We start from the raw sequence: 26,563 nt of genomic DNA on the forward strand, positions 1-26,563 counted from the left end.
CACACAAATATGAACTTACATTGCTCTGCACCTTGAAATCAGATAAACAGGCCATGAGCTCATCCAGTTCTCGTGTGGCTGAAGTGGCTGACATTCGACCGGGTTGATCAGAGTGTCCCTCAGTTTGAAGTCCAGTGGGTGTAGGCCTGCTTACACAAGTTAACATTGACATTAATCAATGTCAATGTTAACTTGTGTAAGCATTGACATTAATCAGCAGTTATATTATAAAATATAGCCATATGTCAGCATTCATAAAAATGCAGAAGAATTTGACTGTGAGGATCTTACGTTGGGACAGGAATAGAGCTCTCCAGTTCATTCAGTAGGCTCTCTACAGTGGGACGTCCTTCCTCCGGCCCTTTTGCTCCATTTCTCTGAGGTTTGTCCTTGGGAGCGGGGCTAATGCCTGAGTAGGCTCCATTTTCCTGGATGTAGTGTGCAGAACTGGAGGGAGGAAGTGGGGGAGCTGCTTCTTCTACAGATCAAAAATTACAACAGGTTGATATCTACGTTCAATTAGAATATTTGCATTGGCAAGAACATTTATCGAATTCGATAAGTATAACAATATGCCATAGGAATCTCAGGTGTGGAACATGTATGGGTCTAGGCACCTGTGCTGGTGTAGGATGGTGTGATCTGCTGAACAGCATTGAGTTCCAGTAGCAGGCGGTCCAGCTCTGACAAGTTGCTGCCAAGTGCAGAGCTCATGGCTGCTGCTGAGGAGTCTGATGGTGTCTTTTGCTTGTTAGGGAAACTAAAATAACAATGGGAGAAAATAAAGCTTTAGCACAGTATAAAAACTGACAATACAGGAGTTTCTGTGACCATGTAACTGACCTGTATACGTGGTCCTCTTCTGTATGAGGTAGTGGGGGACTGCTGCTTTCTAGAGACAATGTACTTTTTTGTGCTGAACCAAGAGACTGAAAAGAGAAAATAATAAGGGAAAACTTTGAGCATGTACACAAGACTGTACGTTAATGTCAAACATGCCAATCCAGATTTATTTATTGATATTAAACATCTCTGTGGAAGTCTTTGAATGGACAATCTTTATATTCAAAAGTTTACTGACACCAAAGAAACTATGAGAAACAAGAAATATGATTACCCTGGAGAGCTGTACACAGCACTATTTTGCAATCACTACCTCATAGGTGTTTTAATAAAACAAAGGGCGAAAAATTCATTTATGGTTTCTTTTTGTACACCAGACCTGTTGTGAGGAGTGATGAGAGTCAGCCTGTTTTTGGAGAGACCCGTTCAAAGCCTCTGAAGATGGAAGAGGGGGCACAGGAGGAGGAGAGGGGTCATTCTGGAACAGAGCTTCACTATTGGGAAAAGAGTAAGGGGTCTCATCTGAGAGAAACACTGGACACTTTGAGATGTGAGCGGTGGATGACTCCAGGTCTGCCAATAACGCGTCTGCATAAAAGAAACATTTTTGGAATTTGTCATTTCCAAATTCAAATTAAAGTGAAAATTCTAACCTGAAACCATAGAATTTTAGTGCACATTTACAGCAATGGAGAGCATGCTAATTCATGCATCAACATTGGATGTCTGGGGAGATGGTAGCTCAGTGGTTAAGGCTCTGGGTTACTTATTCAAGCCCAAGTATTGCCAAGCTGCCACTCTTGGGCCATTAAGCAAAGCCCTTAACCATCTGACTGACCCTGTGCTCTGACTTCAGGTTCTGAACAAACTGGGATAGGTGAAGAAAATAATTTCACTGTGCTGTAATGTACATGTGAAAAATAAAGGTTTTGTTACTCCACCAAAAGGTAAAACTGTTACATGGCTGGCTGAGGTTACAGCTCTTCATTTTGCATTATTGTCCAGACTGTGATCACAAAAAGTACTACACTCATAAATCAGATGTTCTCCATTCTAAACGTATTTAATTGATAATTACAAAAACATTGTTTGGTGAACAATATCTTTTTATGAATTACATTTTATGAAGTTAATCCAAGCTAAGTGAAGCTAATCACTTTATATGGCACACTGTATACCTACTTGTTAAAGAAATTACCAGTCAATATCCAAACCATTTTTGGCAGCAGTGCAAGGCATAAATCATACAGTTTCGGGTCTTCAAATCAACCATTTGAATAAGGAAAAGAGGTGTTCAATGATTGTGATGTTTGTTGGTGCCATTCAGGATGGTTTGAGCATTTCTACAACTGCTGATCTCCTGGGACCTTCATGTAGAATTTTTAATGAAATAGGTAAAAAAAAAAAAAAAAGAGTATGGTCTGACAGGTTTGTGCTGATATAAAGGCAACCTTAACTCAGATAACCAAGTTTGGTGAGCTGAAAAGCATCTCTGGATGAACAGTCTGTTATATCTTAAGGCAGATGGGCTACAAGAGCAGTAGACCAAAGCAGATTCCACTTCTATGCAGAAGTTTCATTTAAAAAAGGGACCCAACAAAGTTTAGTCAGCATTTATTAAAAAAAAAAAAAAAAAAAAAAAAAAACTCTCCAATTTCCTTTAACATAAATACTCAGTCTGTTTGGAACAGAAAACATGGCTGAATTAAGTGTCTAAACAGCCAGATATATTTTCTTGAAATAAGACAAGGAACTAACATTGTTGGCCCATACATTGTATAGTGCATTCAACTGCTCGAATGGCTCGCTTTATATATCAAATAAAATCGATACCTTTTTAGAGCGCCTGATAGAGATAGATATATATATATATATATATATAGTTTAAAATGAAAGCAATCCAGCATCTAAAACCAGATCAATCACTGTTTTTGGTAGAAATTATATCCCTAAATAGCAAAAATCTTACTAGTAGGTGTAGAAGGGTTACTGTATTTTTCGGACTATAAGCCGCTACTTTTTTCCCCACGTTTTGAACCCCACGGTTTAAACAACGAAGCGGCTAATTTATGGATTTTTCCTGGGTTTTCCCCAGTTTCACAAACTTCAAACCAAAAAACTGAGCGACATAACATTAGACCAATGAAATCTCTGAACGGAAACAAAAAAGAAACGCACCTCACCTGTGTTCTGAGCTGCACGGCATCAGAGAAAAACTTCCACCGGTGGTGATTTTTAAACGCACGATGTTTAAAATGCCAAAAGAAAAACTCTCGAGAGAAATTGTTGTGAAAGGAAGGAGGAAGACAGTGAACAATGACTTTCTTGGTAGGCTACTGTTTAGATACAAGTCGTTGTAACGCGTTGAGTCTGGTGAAGGGAGAGCTCGCTAACTCCAGTTGCAACAGAAATCATATAAGCACAGACAGGTTTCCAAAACTCGTGCTTTTTTATTTTTCTTGGCAACAGCATTACGGGTTAGTCAAAGAAACTTAATAATGAGCATCAGAAAATAATAAGGACATATTCCTCGGTCTTGCACACATGCAGTAAAAATGCGGTGGCAGGCTATTCCCAAAATGCTGCTCTGCTCTTAAAGGAGCCACAACATATTTTACCCGTTACACCGTGTAACAGACACTGTCTTTCGTTAAAACCTGTGTAAAGTTCATTAGTTTTAGTGTAGACTTCGGCTTATAGACAGGTGCGGCTTATTTACGTTCAAAATAAAAATCTTTGTCAAATTCAGTGGGTGAGGCTTATATATAGGTGCGCTTAATAGTCCGGAAATGACGGTATGTTTGTCACACTTTAATGTTTCAGATCATCAAACAAATTTAAATAAACCACAGTTCATTCATTCAATCATTTTCTCCCGCTTATCCGTAATTCAGGTCGCGGGGGCAGCAGTCTAAGCAGGCCCCCGCCTTCGACTGCTGCCCAATCCTCACAGCACTGGTGTTATCTTTTACTAATATTTTTATTAATTTGATGATCTGAAACCAAGTGCGACAAACATGCAAAAATAAAAAAAATAAAAATAAATAAATAAATAAATCAGGAAGGGGGTAAACACTTTTTCACACCACTGTATATGTATATATATACACACACATTTTTATATACATACACAGTGGTGTGAAAAAGTGTTTGCCCCTTTTTTATTGCATGTTTGTCACACTTTGTTTAAAATCATCAAACTTATTAATTTTCAGTAATCAGTTTTTAAATAAAGGTTTTTATTATTGAGGGAAAACAAAATCCAAAACTCCTGAAAAAGTGTTTTATAGAGGTATTCCTCTACTTACGATGGAGAAACGTTACTACAACCCCATCGTAAGTAAAAAAAAAAAAAAAAAAGACTGTGGCAGTCTTTCCTGCTTCATGCTGATTTATAATTATTATTTTCTGCTCTAAACTGATGGGTTCCTCTTCTTTTTTTCACTACAAGCAGCATACATAATTGGGCACTTGGAAGACATGCTTTTATCACTAAAATTGCTGTTTAAAACCGAAAGAAAATACACACTGAGACAACTATAATCCGTCGACCGCTATCGAGAGTAGAGCATCTCACAGAGTGAGAGATACGCTCATCCCAGCTGCACGTCCAACGTATCGTACATCATACACTGCTGCCTGTGGCTGTTGTGTAAAATTTTAAATATTAGTAGAATTTTGTCGTATTGCTATCGTCATCGTAAGATCACAAAATTCTAAGTCGAACCATCGTAACTCGGGGACCGTGTGTGTGTGTGTGTGTGTGTGTGTGTGTGTGTGTGTGTGTGTATATAAATACAATCTGCCATTACAGCATAAACACACAGATGTCAATCACAACAGAAATACTTTTCATTATGTCATATGAAATGCAGCAGACTTTTCTTGCCGCTGGCTTCTAGTGTCTGAAAGCTGGTGAAGGGAGGTGCTGTGCTTCATGTCATACATGTATCTTTGCAAAGTTTATACTTGCACATTCACTGTGGAGCTTTATAATTTTATGTAAAAAGTATTATACCCTCTTGTACTATACCTCTCCTGCACTAGTTCCACAATGCATACATTACATGCAATGCATTAAATTTCTCTCTTTTTGTATTTTTTGCCCTTCACTTTCCTGCTGTTCTGTTTTACTGGGTTTTCCCTCACTTCTTTACCTAAGGAAATGCCTTCAGATTGATGGGTTTTTTGTGATATTGGTCAATAGATCACATCATCAATAGCACCAAGTGGGACTTAAGCACACTTGCTTTACCTTTATGCTCCCTTCAGGGGGTAGGGCTACCTGAGAAAACAATACACCATCGGGGGATGAATGCAAAAAGACAATGACTCAATGCACAATAGATTATTTAAATAAAATTACAATATATACTACCAGTCAGTGGCTTTATTAAACCCCAACATTTTTCCAGTTTAAGCAGTTCAAGTCAATTAAATTATCTAAAATAATAGCTTCAGTTTCACATTATTAAGAATAAAACCCCAAGAGTAAGCAGAACTGTGGGATGTGCACGCCATTAACTGAGAAGGTGTTGCAGAAACCGTGAATATCAGCTCCACATCAGGGGGACTATAAGTGGGGAGGACATTAAGGTTCACTTCAAAAGCATGCATACAGCATGAGAGATGCTGACTGACCGGAGCATATACATTATACAAGATTCATGAACTGTATAAATAATTGGTATAAGTCAATTTAATCCCCAGTGCTTAAGTACACAAAGGATGAGCTTGTCAAACTTAAAGTTTTTATTAACTATTGCACATAAATTGTGCACAATAATGCATGAAATTAGGATTGATTGCTTGAGTACATATTTGAGTACATCCCTGTGAACAATGCTAACTGTAATTTTTCTAAAATACAGAACTATAAATTACTCATATCAAAAGTAGTATGCAAAATGAATATTAGCAAGTCATTTATAGGATATAACTGATTTATATGCAAAAATACATCAACAAATAAATTTAGATCGTCAATAACTGACCACTAGTCTTAAGACCAGTGCTCTAAATAACCTCATGCATGAAGAACAGAGCTAAACCAATTAAATTTAAACAGTAGAACATTCTCTCTCTCTCTGTGTGTTCCAGTATGAGTCATTACCACATTCCAACCAGACAGTCTTTACTGTAAGCAAAAGCCCATCAACTCGACATGCATTTCACCACCCATTACCTCCCAAATAAAAGTAAAAAAATAAATAAAAATTACTTTCTGAGCTGCATGCAAGTTTGTGGCATCTAATAGCAGGATTTAAAAGGAAGTGGTAGCTGGGTGATTAAGACTTTGGACTTCCAATTGGAAGTTCGTGAGTTCAAACCGTAATATGAACAAAGTTCCACTCCTGGGACCTCAAATGCAAAGTTGTATTTAGGAACGTAACAATGGAGGGAAGAAAATCAATAAATAAGTGACTATTCAAGTTGGATGAGATGTTGAATGAATCCCAATACATGGCAGGTACGCAAAAGCTGTATACTGTGACCTCACTCTACAGGCACGATAACCTTGAGCAATTTGTATTGTTAAATGTTAAGCAGCGGCAAAGTGTAGATATTAATGAGGATGCCTCATCCCAATTCAAATCGGAGGTGTGATGGCTCTTTTTTCTGACTTTGACTAAAAATAAAAGGTGACAAGGTGGTAACAGACAAAACAGAAACCGTGTCTAAATACTGCTAGATGATGTTAATACACACAAATAGCACAACAAAGTGGTGCCGTCACCTCTGTGAGAATTTCCCGTCACCTCCATCTGCACATAAAAAGTTATTAATAGGACAAACTACACTGCCCGGAGAAACTGCAGTCCCACTCGCGGCAACAAGTTCATCTGTGGCATTCTTGGCAACGATATGAGGCCACATTTTGTTGTTGAAAATAAAGAATTTTAGTTACTAGTCATACATTTAACCTTGTTTATATGTTTATATGTATATATATGTATACATGTTATATGTTTATATGTATATTTTCCTTTATATATTTGATTTGGGGGTTGTTTTAAATTTTCTATTTAGTTTTGCTATTTGACATGTATGCATTAGATTTTTTTAGGAAGTGTGAGCAGCATTTTAACTAAGGCATGATAAAACACTTTCATTTGCAATTTGTCAAAGCTTGTTTGGTTAAGAAATTTTTAAATCTTGAGACGTGAGAATCACTAATAAACCAAGTCTCTCTGCATAAGAGTGTCTACCAAATGCCATAGATGTAAATGTCAGATGCCTGCGAGAAAAAGAATGCAGCTTTTTATTAACAAGTATTTTTTTTTTGTTTTCTAGCCTTACTGAAAAATGTTAATCAAATAAATATAGACAACTGCTGTCAGCATTCAGCCCAAGATGATGAAAAGCATGCCCAAATATCATAATTCTGCTCCATTAAAAGATCTTATTCTTGCCTTGCTGGTCCATTCTATTGTGCATTCTCAAAAATAAGAGTAACTGATTCAAAAACTCTTTTGTGATTATTAACTATGCAGTGCACATTTACAAACATTTGTGAAACAAATAACTCTGAAGAGCTCAGTGAATTCAAGCATTTGACTATGATTAGATGCCACCTATGCAAGTCAGTTTGTGGAATTTCACCCCTGCTAGATATTCCACGGTCACCTGTAAATTATATTACTGGAAAGTCAAATCGATTAGGAAGAGCAACCACTCAGCCAAGCAGAAGACTATGTAAAGTCTCAGAGCGAGGTCACGAATGCTGAGGCACCAAGTCAGCAATCCTCAGCTCATTCCATAGCTGAATAGTTCCAAATTTCAATGCCATTTTATCTATACTGACAATCATATCCAGCAGGAACTTCATGAAATGGGTTTTCATGGCCAAGCAGCTACACGCAAACATAACATCAAGTACAATGCCAACAAGTAGAACCAAACAGTAGATTAACCTGTTAGCCTTCGCCACAGATTTTGGGACTCACATCTGAAAATGCCCCTCCTAACTTTAAATGTTAACAGTTCCTGATAAAAGTGGGCTACAAACACAATTTAATTTTTTTTTTAAAGAACACACTTTGAGCTTTACTGTCAATCATCAAAGTTGACAGATGAAGTGCCATGGATATACATTTCCTGCATTGAACATTATTTGTATTTCATATATAAATACATGAAATCAGTCCTGGAGCAATCCAGAAAAGTACTGGGTTGAAAGCCACATGTCTCATGAGTTTATATTTCAAATTCTATGAGGATTTTCATGACAAATGAGATTCCTACAAACATTTATCTAAAACTATGTCTGATCCTTTTCTCCCTCCCCCTGTTTGAGAGCCACCTGTTAAACTCGGGTAGCCATTCATACGCTATTCATACAGTCTGCATAGAAATGAATGGCTTACCATTAAAGGCTATTGTTATACACGTTTGGCTATCGATATTAAGTTGGCTTACATATTGATGGAAAGGTAGTCAGACAAGCTACTGTTTTACATTCATGGCCATTCATATTGATGTGCGGCCATTCCAATCCCAACAACACACACACACACACACACACACACACACACACACACAAACACACACACACACACACACACACACACACACACACACACACACACACACACACACACAGGTTTCAAGCCTTTCTCTTATCAAAACAAACGGGCAAAAAAACCTATATAACATCGTAAAAAACTGTAAAGGGAGATACAGTGGTGTGGAAAAAGTGTTTGCCCCCTTCCTTATTTCTTTTTTTTTCTTCTTTTTTTGCATGTTTGTCACACTTTAATGCTTCAGATCAAACTAATTTAGTAATAATAATTTAAATGAAGGTTTTTATTGAGGGAAAACTAAATCCAAAACTACATGGCAATTAAATTAAATAAAACTAAGACTCACCCACGTAGTGAATAAAATCCTCCCATATATCATTAAAATCCTGCACTTATTGGCTACATTTTCCATCAATCGTTTTGTTTCCGTAATGCTACTGAAATAGAGGGTTTGAAATGATAGGTGGTGCATAATAAACGTCACCTGGACACCTGCCTTTGGATTGTAAACTCAAGCTCGAGATTCCGCCTCTTTTGCTGTTTTTTCTTTTTTAAGTGTGTGGTCTCATTCTTTTTGTAACACTCTTCTACCAGCCATATTTGTTTTTTTTTTACCATCAAGATGTTATTTTTTATGCGGAAGTTATTCCGAAACACATACACACAATATACCAGCCGAAGTTCTGTGAAACAAAATAACCATCTAAATTACAACACTATTGTTTGGTTGGAGCAAAAATGCTTTACGGCATGTTGTTCAGTGGAGCCTTATTTTTCCAAATAAACCGGGATTTGCGGCAGTGAATGTTTGTGAGTCGTTATTACAATAATTGCGTTAAGTAGTTTTTTTTATGCATGTTTGTGTGTACTGCTTACACAAATTCAGCAAATACATTCGTTATGCGCTTTCGATTGAAAAACAGTGATCTAAAATCGCTGCTTGAGGCTTCGAACTTTAGAATGATGTAGTTAGTCATGATTACTCTTGTCCCTTTGTATTTAATCTATTGCTAAACATTAACACCTGAGAACAATGGGGTATCGGTCATGCTGGCACGGCGCTGACGACTAAGAGGTTAAAGCATGCTGACATGGGACTCTGGAGCAGTGGAAACATGCTCAGATGAGTTGCGAATCACACTTCTCTGTTTGGCGGTCTAATGGGCGAGTCTGGGTTATGGTGAATGCCAACTATAAAGTTTGGTGGTATGGGGCTACTTTTTAGGTGTTTAGGTCCCTTACACGTAGTCAAGAAAACTCTAAATGCTTCAGCATACCAAGCCATTTTGGAGAATGCTGTACTTCTAACAGTTTGGGGTAGGCCCATTACTATTCCAGCATGACTGGGCCCCTGTGTACAAGGCAAGGTCCATAAATGGATGATTGAATGATATTGGTGAGGAAGACCTATACTGGCCTGCAAAGAGCACTGACCTCAACTGCCATTAAACACCTTTGAGATGAACTGGAACAAAAATTGTAAGCCAGGCCTTATAGTCCAAGATTGACACCTGACCTGAAGAAAAAAAAAAAAAAACACTAATGGCTGAATGTTGTGGAAAGCCTAATCAGAAGCCTTTTCTCGCTCTATACCCACTCCATTGGTGAAGTCATATCCTCACATCAGTATTCTTACCACTGCTATGCAGATGACACTCTACTAATATTTTCTTTCCCTCCATCAGATACCACAGCTTCCGCTCGGATCTCGGAATGCTTGACAGATAGAATTGCTATCTTCGTGGATGAGTGCTCACCAACTAAAACTCAACCCCAGCAAAACAGAACTGCTGGTCATCCCAGGTGATTCACCTCCAGGTCAAGATCTCCAAATAACACTTCATGACTCTCTGCTCTCCCCTTTAGCCACTGCTCATAACCTTGGGGTAACTATGGACAATGAACTGTCCTTCTTCCCACATGTCGCTAATGTGGCTCGCTCCTGTTGATTTCTTCTCTACAACATCCGAAGGATTCGACCATTTCTGTCCACACAGGCTGCCCAGGTGCTTGTTCAGTCTCTTGTAATTTCAAGACTTGACTACTGCAACTCTCTGCTGGCAGGTCTTCCCCTGAACGCTATTCGACCACTGCAAATGATTCAAAATGCAGCTGCACAACTTGTGTTCAATCTGCCCAAGTTCACCCACACCACACCACTGCTGCGCTCCCTTCACTGGCTTCCAGTAGCTGCACATATCAGATTCAAAACACTGATGTTTGCCTACAAGGCCAAAAATGGACCAGCACCATCTTACCTCAGAGACCTCATCACATCTCGCACTGCACCATGTCCAAGATCCTCCAGCACTGCTCAACTTCTCTCAGAATGAGAGGTAAGTATACTTCAAGGCTCTTCCCTGTTCTGCCACCGAGGTGGTGGAATGAATGATGATCGAATCAACATTAATGTCTACATATTTGGAAAGCAATGCCATTACAGTTGGTGTAATAGTCAGGTATGCAAAGGCTTTTGTCCATATAGTGTACTTTCTATGTTATATAACAAAATATCAAGTGAAATTTTGTTAAAATATAATAGGGATATTGACTTTTTCCCTGGTATATCATCTACGTAGATATGCAAGTTAGCTCCATGAAGCCAAATGGAAATCTCTCATAGCCTAATCCTGTTCAAATGGAAATGCCCATCAAAAACACACACGAAAATAACCTGTATTTCCCTGTGGAATATCTGTTCAGTCAGTAAATTAACGTAAGGTGCTGATAACGTATGTTTATAGAGGGTTGGTCTTAATAGAGTAAAGCAAAGCAAGAGTTGTGTTAGACATGGTGTATAAAACAGATAGGGAAGGGATACTTAACCAGTTAGTAATTCTGAAAGTTTAGCATGTTTCAGCCTATTAGGCAGTGAGAAATACAGATAATGAGAAAAGGTGATAAAAGGTAAGAGAGAAAATGAGAGACATACAGAAATAAAGTCAGTTTCTCAATTCTTTTACTTGTGCCTCACTATCAACCCTGCCACTAGTGGTCAAATATAGCTTTTTGCTTTGACCTACCATACTGGGGAAGAAGAAAATCCAGACTTGTTGAAAGACTGACAACATGGGTGGCTAAAGTGAAGGTTTATATGACAGCTATATGCTAACCTGGGCCTCAGACATCTGAGCCTACTCCAATGTTACTTAAAGTTTATGAGTTTAAATACCAAAGGAGCAGAAATGAAATCCTGGACCATATCTGGAGGTGTGGTGGCAGAGAATACTGATGAGTAAGTTTATGAACAAGTCACTGCATGAAAGTACAAATAAGCTAAGGGAAGGGCTGCACTTTGAAACTGTGCTATTCATAAAACAGCACAGATAAAGTGCCCAAGTAGCTCAGCAGTACAGCCTGAGCTTTTATTAGAGAGGTCAAAATAACAGTTAAAAATAGGTTACATACGACGTAGGGATAGTTAATTTCTCCTACACAGAAGTATATACAAGGGAAATATCAATTAAGAAGGAGCTGTCTTTTTTTTCCTGTAAAGCATTAAACGGCTGGGAACTGTTCGTTGTGACGTGTATTTGCATGTATTTGAAATACATGCAAATTAAAGAAAATATTTACTGCAACACAAACATATTTGATAACTACAAAGAGACAAATGTTATACTCACATTTTTAGGCGCAATTAGGTCTCGAAAGTATTCCCATTTATTCAACCAAATCTGTTAATCCTAGCAAGTCTGTCAAAGTGTGTTAAAGGAGTATACAAGAAAATGTGGAGTGTGTGTGTGAGAGAGAGAGAGAGAGAGAGAGAGAGAGAGAGAGAGAGAGAGAGAGAGAGAGAGAGAGAGAGAGAATACAATGAAGTGGGAGGGGAAATGAATGACATTAACCCACTCTTGACCAAACTTGTTTGTATGTGTACACTTGTTTCTTTTTTGTTTCAGCTTGGTCACTTTTTCCCTTCAGGTAACATTTGAAACAAAGTAACGGACAATTTCAACATAATCAGGTTATAAAACTAAAAAATTAAATACAGGCAAACTTGTTACTTCTTTTGTAACCTAAAACGATTTAAAAATAGACATTAGACAGTAGAGGTGTAAGAATGATAACATACATATGCTCCAAGGCTAGCTATGTTTAACCCTTGCCATAAAACCACATGGGAGCATATAGCTTGGCTATTTTAGGTTTAAGGATCAGCATGAATGACAGTGCAACATGCTGAAACTAAACAACAGTAAGCATGCTTAAACCTGCTTTTAAAAATTTACTGGCTTCATACCTTCTCTCAAAAACTCTCTCTCTCTCTTTTACTTCACTGCTCTGAAGGGGTGTTTATTAATTATACGGTTCAACAAAGTCTCCAGAGTAACTGAATACAGATATAGATTACACCCACTCATGAGTGAAATGCGCAAGGAAATCTCAAATATGGACATCATGTTAAAAGTCATACTTTTACGAGAAGTTAAATAAGTCTGATAAATCAGAAGAAAAATTACATTTTTATATTTAAGAGTGCTCCTTAATATGAACATTAAAAATATTCTAGACCAACTAGTCTTTACAATGCTGTGCCTAGGACTGAACAGGAGGAGGCAGTAGTATGTTTAAAATGAACATGAACGTAAACAGCTAATGTGATTAAGTGTTTTCTCAATCCTTGAGTTTTAGTCATTTTCCCTGAAGGGGGGGTTTTCCACATTGCTTGCTCATGTCAGTTATACAACGTAAGGAAAAAAGATGTTCCATCTTACATACAACTCTATTCATTTATGTTGAATAGGAATGAATCATTTAGGCAGGAACACTACAGCAATATGTATGGAAAAGAGATATACATATTAAAAATGCAATACAATATAGCACGCTAGTAAGCAAATAAAATAAAAAAACCTGTGTTTTTAGGACAATTTTTAATGCTTTCATTCCTGGCCACTCCGTGCTCTCCCCTCTTTGACACACACCCTTGTGTTAATATCAGAATGTGAAAATAAATTCCTTGCATTCCTTTGGAGACCCACCAAAGAAAGGAGCTTTAGTCAAGAAAGGTACAGAGCTGTGTGCTAGGCGCTAATACAAATTCAGTCTGACAAAAGACACTTCATTTGTGTCAGTTAGCAACCATGACTTCCTCCCACCCCATTATAGAAAAACAGTAAACACATTGACTGCAAAACTCATTCTGAAGTGGCATGTATTGTAACTAATACAGGAATGCTTTGTATATGCATTGCACGTTATTATGAATTTCAACTGAATATTTGAAATGTGTGTCTTATTAGAATTGCAACTACAACTTATTATTAAAAAGATAACTACATAGATTAAATACATCTAAATATGGATCTTTAAATTTAAGAACATTACCACTACGCCCAAAATGTTAAAAATAATTATTTAAACTAATGTGCAAATTTGATTTACAGCATGCATCATAAAAATCTTCTCTGTATGGGTTCATGAGCCTTGAACCAAATTCTCTCTATAAATAGAGTGACAGTTCATGTTAAAATTTCTTGGCAGTGTGCCTGTAAATATATAATCCTCTTTATTGTTTAATTGCTCGATTGTGTTGTAACGCTGCAGTTAATATAAATTTATGAGGAAAAATCTAAATCTGATTGGAGATGGGGTGTGTTGCACAGAATTTCCAAAATCCTTCAAGCTAAAAGATGCATATCTTTGAAATAGCAAATAACAAGCATATTTTCCTGAACCAGTAGCAAGCTCTTACAATCTTCTGCATCAGACATGTAGCTACAAGTCAGTGATGACTGCCCTGTTAACTGGTGAAGACGAGACCACCGTGCATGAAAAACACTATACCACCCATATTTAAACTGGTGAAAGGCATAGAATAACAGATAATTCAAGAACAGAACTGATAGATCACAATAAAACTATCAACAGAAAAGCTAGTTAAGTGCCAGTTAATGATATGCATATGTAAGTGGAAGAAAGAATAAAGGAAGTAACTTCCAGAGGTTCAGGAAAAAAAAAAAGGGGGGGGGGGGCATAGCAGTTAATGGGTTGGGATAAATAGCAATAGTTCTGTGCAGAAATATCACTCTAGTCTTCTTCAAGCCCAGCAGAAAGCCCAAAATAAAAGCTCATCTACATAGACCTTTAGGCTAGCATACAGAGAGCAGGGAGGAGACTATTATAGACACGCGCACACGCGCACACACACACACACACACAGACCAGCACCTACTTTAACTATGTGTTTGCTGACACATGGGTTAAGATCGAGGTGTTAGATTTTACACAAACACAGCTCTTAATAAGACTGCCGGGATCCACTGGAACATTTGACACGCATAAGCCTTAGGGTGTGTGTGGGGGGGGGGGGGGTCTTCTTGTTTCGGTCATGTAGCAAGAATTCGGTTCAAACTCAGGGTCTAGAACTGGAACATCCACGGCCATCAGGAAAACAATCAGCACTGTGTGTTAGCCAAAACACATGGCCAAGAAAATAGTGTGCATTCAAAAAGGAGAAGAACTCAAGGAAGAGGAGAGAATATACTACAATATACTACTTCACTAATCTTTTAAACTAGTGTGATTGCAAGAATTAGATTTTGTTTGGTTGAGCAAAAAGGAAGATATAGAGCACAACAACTCACGGTGATCCAAGCATATTTCATAATAGCACCCATATAAACAAATCTTTCATTAAATAGTCTTTTGGTAAAAGACTTGGAACATAATTGTATATGAAAAGCAGAAATACTGATAATGCAAGACAGAAAAGTTTCATTTGAAAGCTTATTAAAATTACTCTGAACAGGATGAGTGTCAATATAAGAATTAATAATTTTTTTTTCTGTTGAAAAACTATTGCTATAGTAAAGGAAAAAAAAAAGGTCTACTTCCTCTTTCTGCAGTTTCCTGAGGAAGTACCATTGAATGCTTGGCTAAACTTAAGACAGGGTGTGAACCACAGTTGAGCTGTGGTTGCAGTGAACTTAACTTAGTCAGATAAACCACCCCCATACACGGGGACTAATTAGCAGCCCAGACAGCATGGGAAAGCTAAGAAATTCTCTCTCTCTCTCTTTTTTTTTTTGTAAATAAAAGTGTCTTACAAAACAAAAGCTAGCGTGCATATTTGAACTCAATGCATCAAGATACCACATAACAGCAGAGTGTATTAACAATAGCATGTAGTTCTGAATCCCTCTACTTGCTTCACAACACACACACACACACAAACAATCCGGTGGAAACACTAACAAATTCAAGCTAATCTAAATCTGACACAAAGCCTACATATGACTCTCTCGCTACAACAATACAGTGTCACCACACAGCCAATATCAAATTGTATCTTTTAGTTGTGATTAAAGAAAGGAGCACAAATATTTATAAATCAAAATGCCCCTTTCTCACGGGCACAGGCACATAATGATAGGCAAGAAACTTTGTTAGAAGAGGAAATTGTATACTGGTTTATTTAATTTAACCTGTATAAATGCGCTTCATTGATAGCCATGTCACTGTACATAATGTTTGCTACCAACAGGGTTGGGGGAGGGAAAAAAAATTACCCTAGCAGCCTGACATTATAAAATCTTAACCTGACATTATAAAATCCACAACAGCCCTGTGAGAATATTTTAAAATCAATTTTAATTGTAGAATGTGGTGTGCCAGCTGTATCAGGATTAAAGTGTCACTCAATGTGCTTTCTTCTTCTTAGCATAGGCTTAATGTTTTGTGCAATACAAATTATGCATATTGCGCATGTAAGCTGTTTACTGTACTTTACACACCCTCAAGCAGATAAAAGTAAAACAGTGTAATGACTGAAACTGAACTTTGTGGTGGGCTATACATTGTGTGTGTGTACCGTAATTTCCGGACTCTGAAACGCACCCATATATAAGCCGCACCCACTGAATTTTACAAAGATTTTTATTTTGAACATAAATACGCCGCACCTGTCTATAAGCCGCAGGTGTCTACACTGAAACTAATGAACTTTACACAGACTTTAACGAAAGCGCCATTTAAGATAATTCAAGATTTTTTTTCTGACCACAAACCGCATAGATCAAGGTTTACCAAATAAAGCCATAATGAAAAAGCCATGTGTGAAAAAGTAAGTACTCCTGCACTGCTCCTAAGTTTGATGAGCTTTTTGCTGTTTGCTGGTCTGAAGCATTGAAACATTAAACAAAATTCAGTTGCCAGCCTTTCCAGGAGGTCAGACTATTGTTTATTTATAAACAAATTACAATTACAAATAAAAGTTACATATTCGACTCTCAGTTAGCATGTTAAATGTAAAAAGTTAATGACAGTACAGTTAGAAAAAGACTGAACAAGCATTGCTTCTAAACAATGTCCTCTGAACAGATAAGACCAAAGTGGTGATGTGTGGCCATGTTTGTCTTTACAGTCTTGTGTATATATATATATATATATATATATATATATATATATATATATATATATATTTTTTTTTTTACAACCGCCTAACATTTTTCACAGTAACACACACACACACACACCCAGCCACACCTGTGTAAATGTTTAAACAGGTGTGGAAAAAAATGCAATGAAATAGTAAGAATTCTTTATAATAATATATATAAAAAGTGTTAATTTTTTTTATTTTTATCAATTAACAAAACCGAAAGTGAATGAACAAATCAAATCAATATTTCATCAATCTCATCAGCTGCATAAAGTGTTCGTTTCTGACCACACCATCTACTTCTAACATCACCTTTTTCATTGTGCTTTTTCAAAATAGCTTGAACAGCACATCGTGAAACTGCAGTCTGCTTTGAAATCTTTGCTGATGCAGAATAACCATCTTGTGTCTTGTTGATGTGCTCAGTCTTGCCATGGTGAATGATCTATGACATGAAATTGTCTTCCACCACATCATCTTAGTAGCGTAGAGTTTAACAGAGTTCCTCACCCAGTTCAAAACAGTGGGTACTGTAACATTTAATGATGATGTTTCAACCCATATATAAAATAAATAATCATTAGCACCTGTTTAGTATAAATTACACCAAATTCTGATTCTACAGAATCCCTGACTTTGTGCAAGTGTACAAAAGTATGAATTGAAAGCCAAAAGGTTGTCACACTAAATATTGATTTAGAACTCTTTTGTTCACATACTTTCCATCGGTTAAAAAAAACCAAAAAAAAAACCCCTCATTTTTAAAAACATTTTTACTCAAAAATTTTCACTCACAAATACCATAATCTTTTGCACAGTACTGCATGTATGCACACATATACTGAACAAAATTATAAATTCAAAACTTGTATTTTTCCCCCCATTTTTCATGAGCTGAACTCAAAGATCTAAGACCTTTTCTATGTACACAAAAGGCCTATTTCTCTCAAATATTGTTCACAAACCTGTCTAAATCTGTTAGTGAGCACTTCTACTTTGCCGAGAGAATCATTCACCTCACAGGTGGGGCATATCAAGATGCTGATTAGACAGTATGATTATTGCACCGGTGTGCCTTAGACTGGCCACAATTAAAGGCCACTTTTGCAGTTTTACTTTATTGGGGGGTGGGGTGTCAGAAAACCAGTCAGATTCTGGTTTTGCCCTGTACAGTGAAAACCGGGATTCATCTGTGAAGAGAACACCTCAAGTGTTGCGTTTATAATTTTGTTCAGTGTACATACATACATACATACATTTATTTATTTATTTATTCTGGAATGTCCTTATTTAAGAATTACCAGAATGCAGCAACATTAACTAAATAAAATGCAGAGGTAAAAAAAAAAATTCAATTTATATGTTGAAGTATTTTTTTGTGTCTGCATGAATTACCGGCTCTACTTCAGACAAGCTGTGGCAACACTGAAAATATGAGCAATGTCCAGAAAGAATGAGCCATAGCTCACATGGACAATGACGCCATTAGCACTGTGCTTACAGAAAGATGACTTGGTTGCTTACTAGATATTAGATTACAAGATTACTATTATAAAAAAAAAAAAAAAAAACTAAAGGTTTGACAATGTAGACAAAGTGATTTAGTAATAATAACAGTCACTCCACAGTTACTGTAGAGAGGAAGAATCAAAGGAGGTGGAATTACTCAGTGTTAAAGAGACAAGCTTAAACATGTACTGTAAAGTATGAAGGCATGAACAGATAAACACATTTGAGAAAAATATTTGGCCTACAGCAACAATCACTGAGGTTTAGTAAAAGATGCCAGAGTATAGAATATTTAAGTGATGTCCATGTTTGCAATTAATTAATAAATTGATAATCTTTAAGCAGGAAGCTCAATAAACTACATTCGATCACAGCCTTTTGGGATGAATATAAGGTAACATGCACACGACAAAGATTAACCTCAATTTCTGAAAACAAAATTAATGTTCGTAAGGATGTACATGAAAGGACATTACTAAAGTCAAGCAAATGTCATATGCCCTAAAATATAACCAGTAAAAAGCTTTTGTGCAATAAATTACCAAATTTGTAAATCTACACCACAATCTGTAAAACTACACCTACAAAAAAAATTATCCTACAGAAAAATTCCGTTTATTTTCAGACAAGAAAATTATGCAAATAATTCGAAAATATGTATATCTGCTCCAATCACAGCAAAAACAATAATTACTCTATATTGTAACATGCAACTAACAATAAATGTAACTAAGTACTTCAGTTTGATTAAATCTGAAAGGTTTCTTCCTTATGCCATCTCGAGTTTTTCCTTGCCACATCCCCCACTAGCTCGCGCATCAGGAACAAATTTACACTTATAAAGAACATTTAATTCATTCTTTATCACCACATTATCTGTGTAAAGCTGCTATGAGACAATGTTCATAGTTAAAAGCGCAATAAAAATAAAAATGAATTGAATTTGTACACCAATGCATATTTTTCCTTTTTCTTATTAAACCTGTTAGCTTACTGCATTTCTCCACTTAATTCTCTTTTTATTGCATTTGTCTACTACAATAGTAACTTTTCTATATTCAAACGTGATTTTTTCGTGATTTTTACAAAGTTTGTAAATTAAATTTACGCATATATGATTTAATTATTCTGTTTTAATGATTAATTCTAGATGCTTATATATTCATAAATGAACAAAATGTCTGTGTATTTCTTTCAACAAAAATGATGTCAAAAAAATGTATTATATCATGGTTGTCAACTTGCAATCTGCAATTATCATTAAAAACAATACAAATGTTTTTTTGTTTGTTTGTTTTTACAGAAACAATCCAGCATGAGTGAATTTGTTCAACGGAGAAATCCCTCATGCACTCCAAAAGTCAGCCACGATAAGCTTTAAAATATCTACATTAAGGAAAAGTTAAACTCAATAGAGGCATTTGCATTTTATAAGTACACCTTTTATACATAAATACCTTGAATTAGGGTTTTATAGTTCTAAACATCTAATCAGTTGCAGCCCTAGTAATTTGTAATTAAAAGTAATTCTAAATCATTTAGGGTTTCGCATGCTAATGTAAAAATGCATCTACAAGAATCAGATATACAACATTTAAATTTAATTACATTTATGTTGTAAACAAATGACAGTTTCTACTTAGGAGGAGGCTATTTGGCTAGAAAGCATTTTTATCATTAGTATCCGTGCTGTTGTCCTCCAAGAGTCGCGCCATTTTGCCTAAAGTGGAGCTCAGAATTCTAATTAGAGCTACATGCAGCATATTCATAGGCCAAACACCCAGACCCAGTGAGCCACACATTCACAGATGCTTTACAGCTGTTGCCTAATAAACCACAGAAAGCAGAGGCATTTATTATAATGTTTGTTTTTAATACAGACGGAGAGAATTAACTGACACTTGGAGAAAGAAATAAAGATGAACAAATAGACAGCTAGGTGTTAGCATTGTGTGAGCTAAATCGGAAATAAATACCAAAATTTGAAGGAGTAGCAGAAAAATGGCAATTAGATGTAAGTAATTTAATCATATTACTGTATTTCCTGGCCAATTTGCCAAATTTGTTGCATGGCCTCAGCTCATGGTCCTGAAAATGTCTACCAAGTTTTGTTTCCTTGCACAAACTGATAAATAGCTTTACATCCTGTTTCGCGGTCAGATTCATTACCCAAAAAGTCAGACAAAATCCGAGAGGACAAATGCAATTAGGCATAAACTGATGTCATAGGGTGTGCTGATTTCTTCTTGACCCAGGGAAGCCAGAGATGCCTTCTCTTTGATAGTTCAAACATTATGACTAGAGCCGTACTCCCAAATTAGGTACAAATTTGACCCAATGGCGGCGCTACATTCTTGGAGGCACTTTCTCCCCTTTCAGATTTGGTCAGATGTGTGGGAAGGATATGATCCTTACTCACTCAGTTTCTTCCTAATCTTTGTACCAGATTTCACAACTGTATTATTTTTTTTTTTAAACGACTGTTATATGGAATTTAACAGAGCTCCGAACAGAAGCAGCGGCAGTTAACCAGAGGAAGGAGGCTGAAGAACACAAAGTTATCCAAATAAAATGAAGGCACCTGGATTCCCTGGGCCGAGACGAGTTTACAGCACACTATGACTTCAATTTCTGCTTAATTAAATTACAATCCTTTTTTATTACTTCACTTTACCTGGATTAATATAGCGTATGTGTGTAAAAAAAAAAAAAAATTATATATATATATATATATATATATATATATATATATATACTTATTTATTACAGATTATATTAAAATGACGCATATCTTCACGCGAGCGAAATGTAATGTGTATATTCTAAAAATTGGCTAATTTTTTAAACATTAAAATCTTGGTTTGACGTTCGGTATTTATACTTAAACGTGAGCTTGGTATTAGTTTGTAACTACCGAGTTTATTCCTTCACAGTAACTCACTTTACTGAGATTAAGAGAACTGGAGGAACACCGGAATTGCAGCCGAAAACTCGAGCAGGACACGGAATAGTAAAACAGGAATCAACCGATTGCGTCTTCTCATTTGAATGCCCAAATCTCTATAACCTGACAAAGACGCGACTGTATTCGTGCCTGAATATGACCAAAAATGTATAATATTCCAAACTCTTTTTTTGTATTCCTAGACCATGCGTCAGACATTCTAGCATTCCCAAACTTGCTAGCCAAGCTAGCTAACTGAATTGTTCGGCAAATACGAGTTATTGCAGTCAGAACAGCTAAAAAAAAAAAAAAAATCCCACCGCTTTGGTAATACAGCGAAAACTAATTCACATGCGAATTAATTCGGTTTAAAACTGTGAATCGTCCGCCAGGACGCTACATACGAAGTAAAACGTTAGCGCTTCCCATTCCACCCATACTTTTCCGCTATGTCGTTTCCCCCCTCACCACCCAACAGGAAAGATAAAGGTACGGAGAAGAGAAAATGTCTTACCCAAATCGTCCATGCTGCGCTAAATTCTTCGCCTGTACGCGTCCACGTCGCTAGAATAATGCAGTGACGCGTAGGTTTCTATTATTATTCGATTTTTTCCCTGAAACAAGTTCTCCTGAAGTTGTGTGGCTCCTCGAACGCGCAGGTCTGAGTTCGGCGCCGACATCAAAGACGGACACTCAGTAAACCCCCGCGCGCCCTCTAGTGCCCACGCGCACTTTCTAGTGCCCGCCTAAAACACAAAACACAGACGATTCGGAATGAACACACAAACCAGACCAGTGCACCTTCACCAACATGCTCATACTGTACTTCCTGCAGTGGTCACTGCTGTACACATCCAACAGGCTTTATTTCCTTTCTTTCTCAACACAGTAACTTTAAATGAGGTCTTACTGCAAATCGTTTAAAAACCTTGGACATGAAAAAGGGAGATTCAAATAGGAAGTAAATAATTCATTCCTAATAGTATAAAATACTGTATTAGTATATTACCACTACTACTTATATTCATGTACACCATTTCCTCTTGCATTTTGAATGTCTAAAGCTTGCTTTACCTGCAAAATAAATTCCATTACACCACAGTTCATTATTTTATAAACATTATCCACCCATTAAAATATTAGATGTTTTAATTTGAATCAATAATTTGAAAAACCTAGATTAATTTGATTAATGTCTGCCTGTATTTTCAAGTTTAAACCCATAGTTTAAACCTATTTTAAAGGTTAAACACATTTAAATTAGAATATAATCCATCATAGAATATATGCCCATAGGTGTAGCACAACTTTACTCTTGTATTACTGAACCAATTAGCCTCAGGTTTGCAATACCAACACACACACACACACACACACACACACACACACACACACACACACACACACACACACACAGAGACACACAAGTCAAAGTTGTTCAAAAGAAAAATTAAAGTTTATTATAGACTAAAGATCCAAAAGCTAAAAACAATAATACAATTGATTACACCTGATGCCCCTGCATTATACATGCCACTTGCAGAAAAAAAACTAATTAAAAGACCACTGCCTTTAGCTTCTTCTCCTCATGCTTTGTTAAAGCTTGCCGGGCCAAGATTTTATTATGGAGCTGGTGGTGTTTGCCTAGCCCAAGTTTGGGCAGGCCTCGGTTCAGGCCCTCCAGCAGCACACAGGACTTGCACAGTGCCTGGCTGGAGATGTAACCACAGCGTGAGCATGTTCCTTGTACAGGCATCTTCACTCCTTCCCTTACAGAGAGGTTCTCACCCGAGTGTATGATGTCCATGATGGCACTAGGCCTGACTGCCTCTAAGTCTTTGAGAAAGGTACGTGCATGGCTACGGTAAGCATTGGGTGAGTAAATACACTCGGTAGAGAAGTAGTCTAGCTTCTTGAAGTAGGCATAAAGGACAATTTCTTTTTCATAAGCATATTTGAGGGGTTTGCAGCGTGGTATTGCTCCTTCACCATCGCTGGCTGTGCTAATCGCTGTGCAGCGCCGCAGACGAGCAATATCACCACGAAGCATATTCATCAGCACTGTCTCTGCCACATCGTCTGCATTGTGACCTTTAAATGTAACACAAAAGAGCCAATATGAATGATATCAGCAATACGAAAATGTAACCTATAATTATATATATATTTAGTGTGAAAATGTGAATTCGCTTAACTCAACGGAGAAGTTAACATATGTTATAAAATACTAACTGTTAAATACTAATCATCTTCCCATCTTGAATAAGGAGAAACTATAGAGAGTTAAAGAAATCGCCTAACTTGTTCCCAGAAAAATAAAAATAATCAAAATGAAAGCACATAGCACAATATTCGTTCTGTCATCTAATGTTAAGCATATGATTGAATCATGCAACCTTTAAACAAATTTTTGTACTTTTAGAATATTGCACATGGTTATTTTCTGGTATGTTGACGTGCTGTGATTTGCTTGTTCAACCACATCCCAAAAGTGCAAAAATTATATTCATATCTGGTAAATAGGAAGAATTAAAAACTTTCAATTTATGTGTACTTTTCTTTTGCAAGAATTATTTCCCCAAAGTGCATTATTTTAGATTACAAAGAACATTATTAAAATTAATGAGTTACATTTATACAATTTTAGATTTTATGATGCTTTTAAAACCATATTGAGACGACTTTCGCTTTGACATGGTGGAAGCCATGCTGGAAACAGCATGTAACTTTTAGATGATGAGTAAATTGTAGCCATGAACATGCACATGATCAGCAACAAAACTCAAATTAGCCATGTCCACAACAGAAACCAAAATTAATCAAAACAAACTAAATTTTTTTCAGGCTTCAACTGTCCAGGTTTACTGAGTCTTTGACCATTGAGATCTTAGCTTTCTGTTCTTGGCTGACAAGATTGGAACCTAACATGATCTTCTGCCACACGTTTCAGCATATGCAATCTAAGATGCTTTTCCACAATTGAACAAAGTGGTTATCTTTTACTACAACCTTATTGTCAGTTTAAAGCAGTCTGGCTTTTCACCACTGGCCTCACTCATCAACAAGGTGTTTCTGTCTGCAGAACTGCTTCTCAGTGGCTGTTTTTTTTCTTTATTGCACCATTCTTAATAAACCCAGGGTGTGAGAGTCTATGAACCCCCGCACCCAATTTACCTGACAACAGTCCAGGTTGGTGAAGCATGAAAGTGCACTGTATAAATCTAAAGGAGTGTGATGCAATCAACATTAACCAGAATTTTAAAGGAATGTCCATGCTAAATCCATACACACTGTCTTTGGTTTACACTTAATTTCAATCCCATATTATAGTCCTCAAGTCCCTTGAGTGGGCAGTGGCTTCGTTTTCTTCTAAGGGCCTTACTCAGAGGCTCAACAGTGGCTGTTTTGCTTAGTCGGAGCTTGACTCCTAGAACCTCTGGGGGGATAAATAATAATAATAAAAATGTGTTACAATATATATGAGATCACCACAAACAAAGGTGTGTTTGTCTGATGAAAAAAAAAAGTCTGATGTTCAAAATAAGCATGTGTTTGAGAGCCAACGTTTGTATCATTCTTGCAATGACTAACATGTTTTGGAAATTATTCTTTCAACCTTAATTCAATGTACAGCGTCTCATTTTCAGAAACAACGATGTCAGAAGATGCATCCAATGGTTGTGGATGTTACTTAGTTTTAATTGTAACAAGCCAAACTAAGAAAACTGCATCAAGCATCGAAAACAAGTAAAGAAATTAATTAAGAAATCACTGGGATTGGTGTAGGAAATATGCTAAACACATTTTCACATGTGAAATAGCTTTTACAGAGTCATGTACATAATCTTTGATAGTAGAATGTGCAGCCTTTTCGGCTAGTTATTCTGTAAAGCTGTGTTGCACTGTATTCCTATAAATCCAACATTTTCTGTCTGTAAGCCTTCTACACAGAACTTGTGTTATGTTAAACTGGTGGGTGAGAAAACAAGCTATTTATCTTATCAACAGATAACAGGCAAATTAATTACAGAAGGTTATTCCTTCTTTTTGTTTTTATAGTGATTTTTCCCCTGTAATTACAGGCCACTGTAAAAGCTCTAGTGACGTCTGCACACAGCACACAAATGCAAAGGTCTTACAGGAAGAAGAAAAACAGCACCAAGAAAAAACATGTACCAAAATCACTAACCACTGACACATACAATATTTAATACCAATCGTATTGCATAACCTTTGAACAAGTTCTCAGATACAATACTCACTCGGCCTTCCTTCTTCAAACTTCCCTGACCACATGGTTATTTTCAAGCCTGGAAGGAAATTAGAGGTGCACCACGAGCACGGACAATGCAATCCAGTGCATTGAGCCCTATTCCAAAAACAATAATGAAATCAGATCTGATTAACATCTACCTGTACATATCTTGTCCACGTTTAACATCATGGCTCCCCGATCAAGCGCCTGCCTCCGAAACACGCCGCAAAAGGTGCAGTTGTTCTTCATGCCCACTTGCTTCACGATGGCGTCCATGGTCCAGCCATAGAGCTCTTCATAGGAGACGATGGTGAGGGGCAGATCGTACTGCTGCTGATTTCTCTTCACCGTTTCTAGAGAGTCGTCGCGGTATCCCGTAATGCCCTCGTCCACTGAGAGCAGCAGCAGCTTCAAGCCGTAATTATAGCGCTCATTCAGCACTTTCAGGACGTGAGCCAGTACCGTGGAGTCTTTTCCGCCTGAGGCTCCGATCCCAACCGTCTCCCCGCGATTAAACAACCGAGCGGATACGATGGTCTGGTGGATCTCTTCTTCAAAAGCCCAGAAGAAGCAGGATTTACATAATGAATGGCCGGTCTTCGGCCGTCTGAGCACTGCCCGATGTTTCGCACAGCTGCTACACTGGATTGGCATAATGATCCAGTCGAAAGCTGATCGTATTAAAAAGAAATAAACACCCCAAACCGTCTGCTTTTGACACAAGATATAAGCGCCGTGAGCAGATAATATTCACCAATCAATACCTCGATTATAGAATTGAATAGTTGTTCTCTTGGAAACAACCGCAAATCGAAATATTTACCAAGAAAGTTACATCTTCTTGTTGGTAGTGTATACGCAAATACACCATAAATGCTTCTTTAGGAACAGATCTTTAATGACAATGCAGGCTCACCTAAGCTAAAAACGTAAGATTTTTTGTAGAAAACAAAGTTTACTGAATGTAGCCTAATATATGCACAGTATTACTCAACGTCACAAGCTGCTCTGTGCTACTTCGGGTTAAATCTGGAAGGCTTAGAAGAAAAAACTGCCCTCTAGTGTCCCGGAGTACACTGGACCGAGGAGTAGGTAGTCCAAGA

The 26,563-nt window shown here is 37.1% G+C and overlaps 2 protein-coding genes across 4 annotated transcripts in view; both read right to left on the reverse strand.

Annotated features, from left to right (window-relative positions):
• The window catches only part of pxnb (paxillin b), a 38,310-nt gene extending 15,670 nt beyond the window's left edge, over nucleotides 1–22,640 (reverse strand). Inside the window, exons 1-7 of one of the 3 annotated variants that reach the window (XM_083554412.1) lie at nucleotides 21,720–21,947; nucleotides 14,065–14,116; nucleotides 1,223–1,431; nucleotides 844–929; nucleotides 618–760; nucleotides 292–478; nucleotides 20–146 (exon numbers count right to left, since the gene is read on the reverse strand). In XM_083554412.1, coding sequence (XP_083410538.1) covers nucleotides 20–146; nucleotides 292–478; nucleotides 618–760; nucleotides 844–929; nucleotides 1,223–1,431; nucleotides 14,065–14,083 — 771 coding nt within the window. In that variant the 5' untranslated portion in view covers nucleotides 14,084–14,116; nucleotides 21,720–21,947. Of the gene's footprint in view, nucleotides 1–19; nucleotides 147–291; nucleotides 479–617; nucleotides 761–843; nucleotides 930–1,222; nucleotides 1,432–11,992; nucleotides 12,165–14,064; nucleotides 14,117–21,719 lie in introns of those variants that run through there. The other 2 variants (XM_083554413.1, XM_083554414.1) reach the window with 2 other exon arrangements.
• On the reverse strand, nucleotides 22,640–26,114 carry ctu1 (cytosolic thiouridylase subunit 1 homolog (S. pombe); the record flags this gene model as incomplete). The annotated part of the gene is made up of 2 exons (XM_083554580.1): nucleotides 22,640–23,296; nucleotides 25,619–26,114. 2 exons carry the CDS (start codon nucleotides 26,112–26,114, stop codon nucleotides 22,761–22,763), a joined length of 1,032 nt encoding a protein of 343 aa, XP_083410706.1. The 3' UTR covers nucleotides 22,640–22,760.
• Between the last annotated feature and the right edge of the window lie 449 nt (nucleotides 26,115–26,563).

This window comes from Silurus aristotelis (genome assembly GCF_946808225.1).
Source record: "Silurus aristotelis genome assembly, chromosome: 11".
Lineage (NCBI taxonomy): Eukaryota > Metazoa > Chordata > Actinopteri > Siluriformes > Siluridae > Silurus > Silurus aristotelis.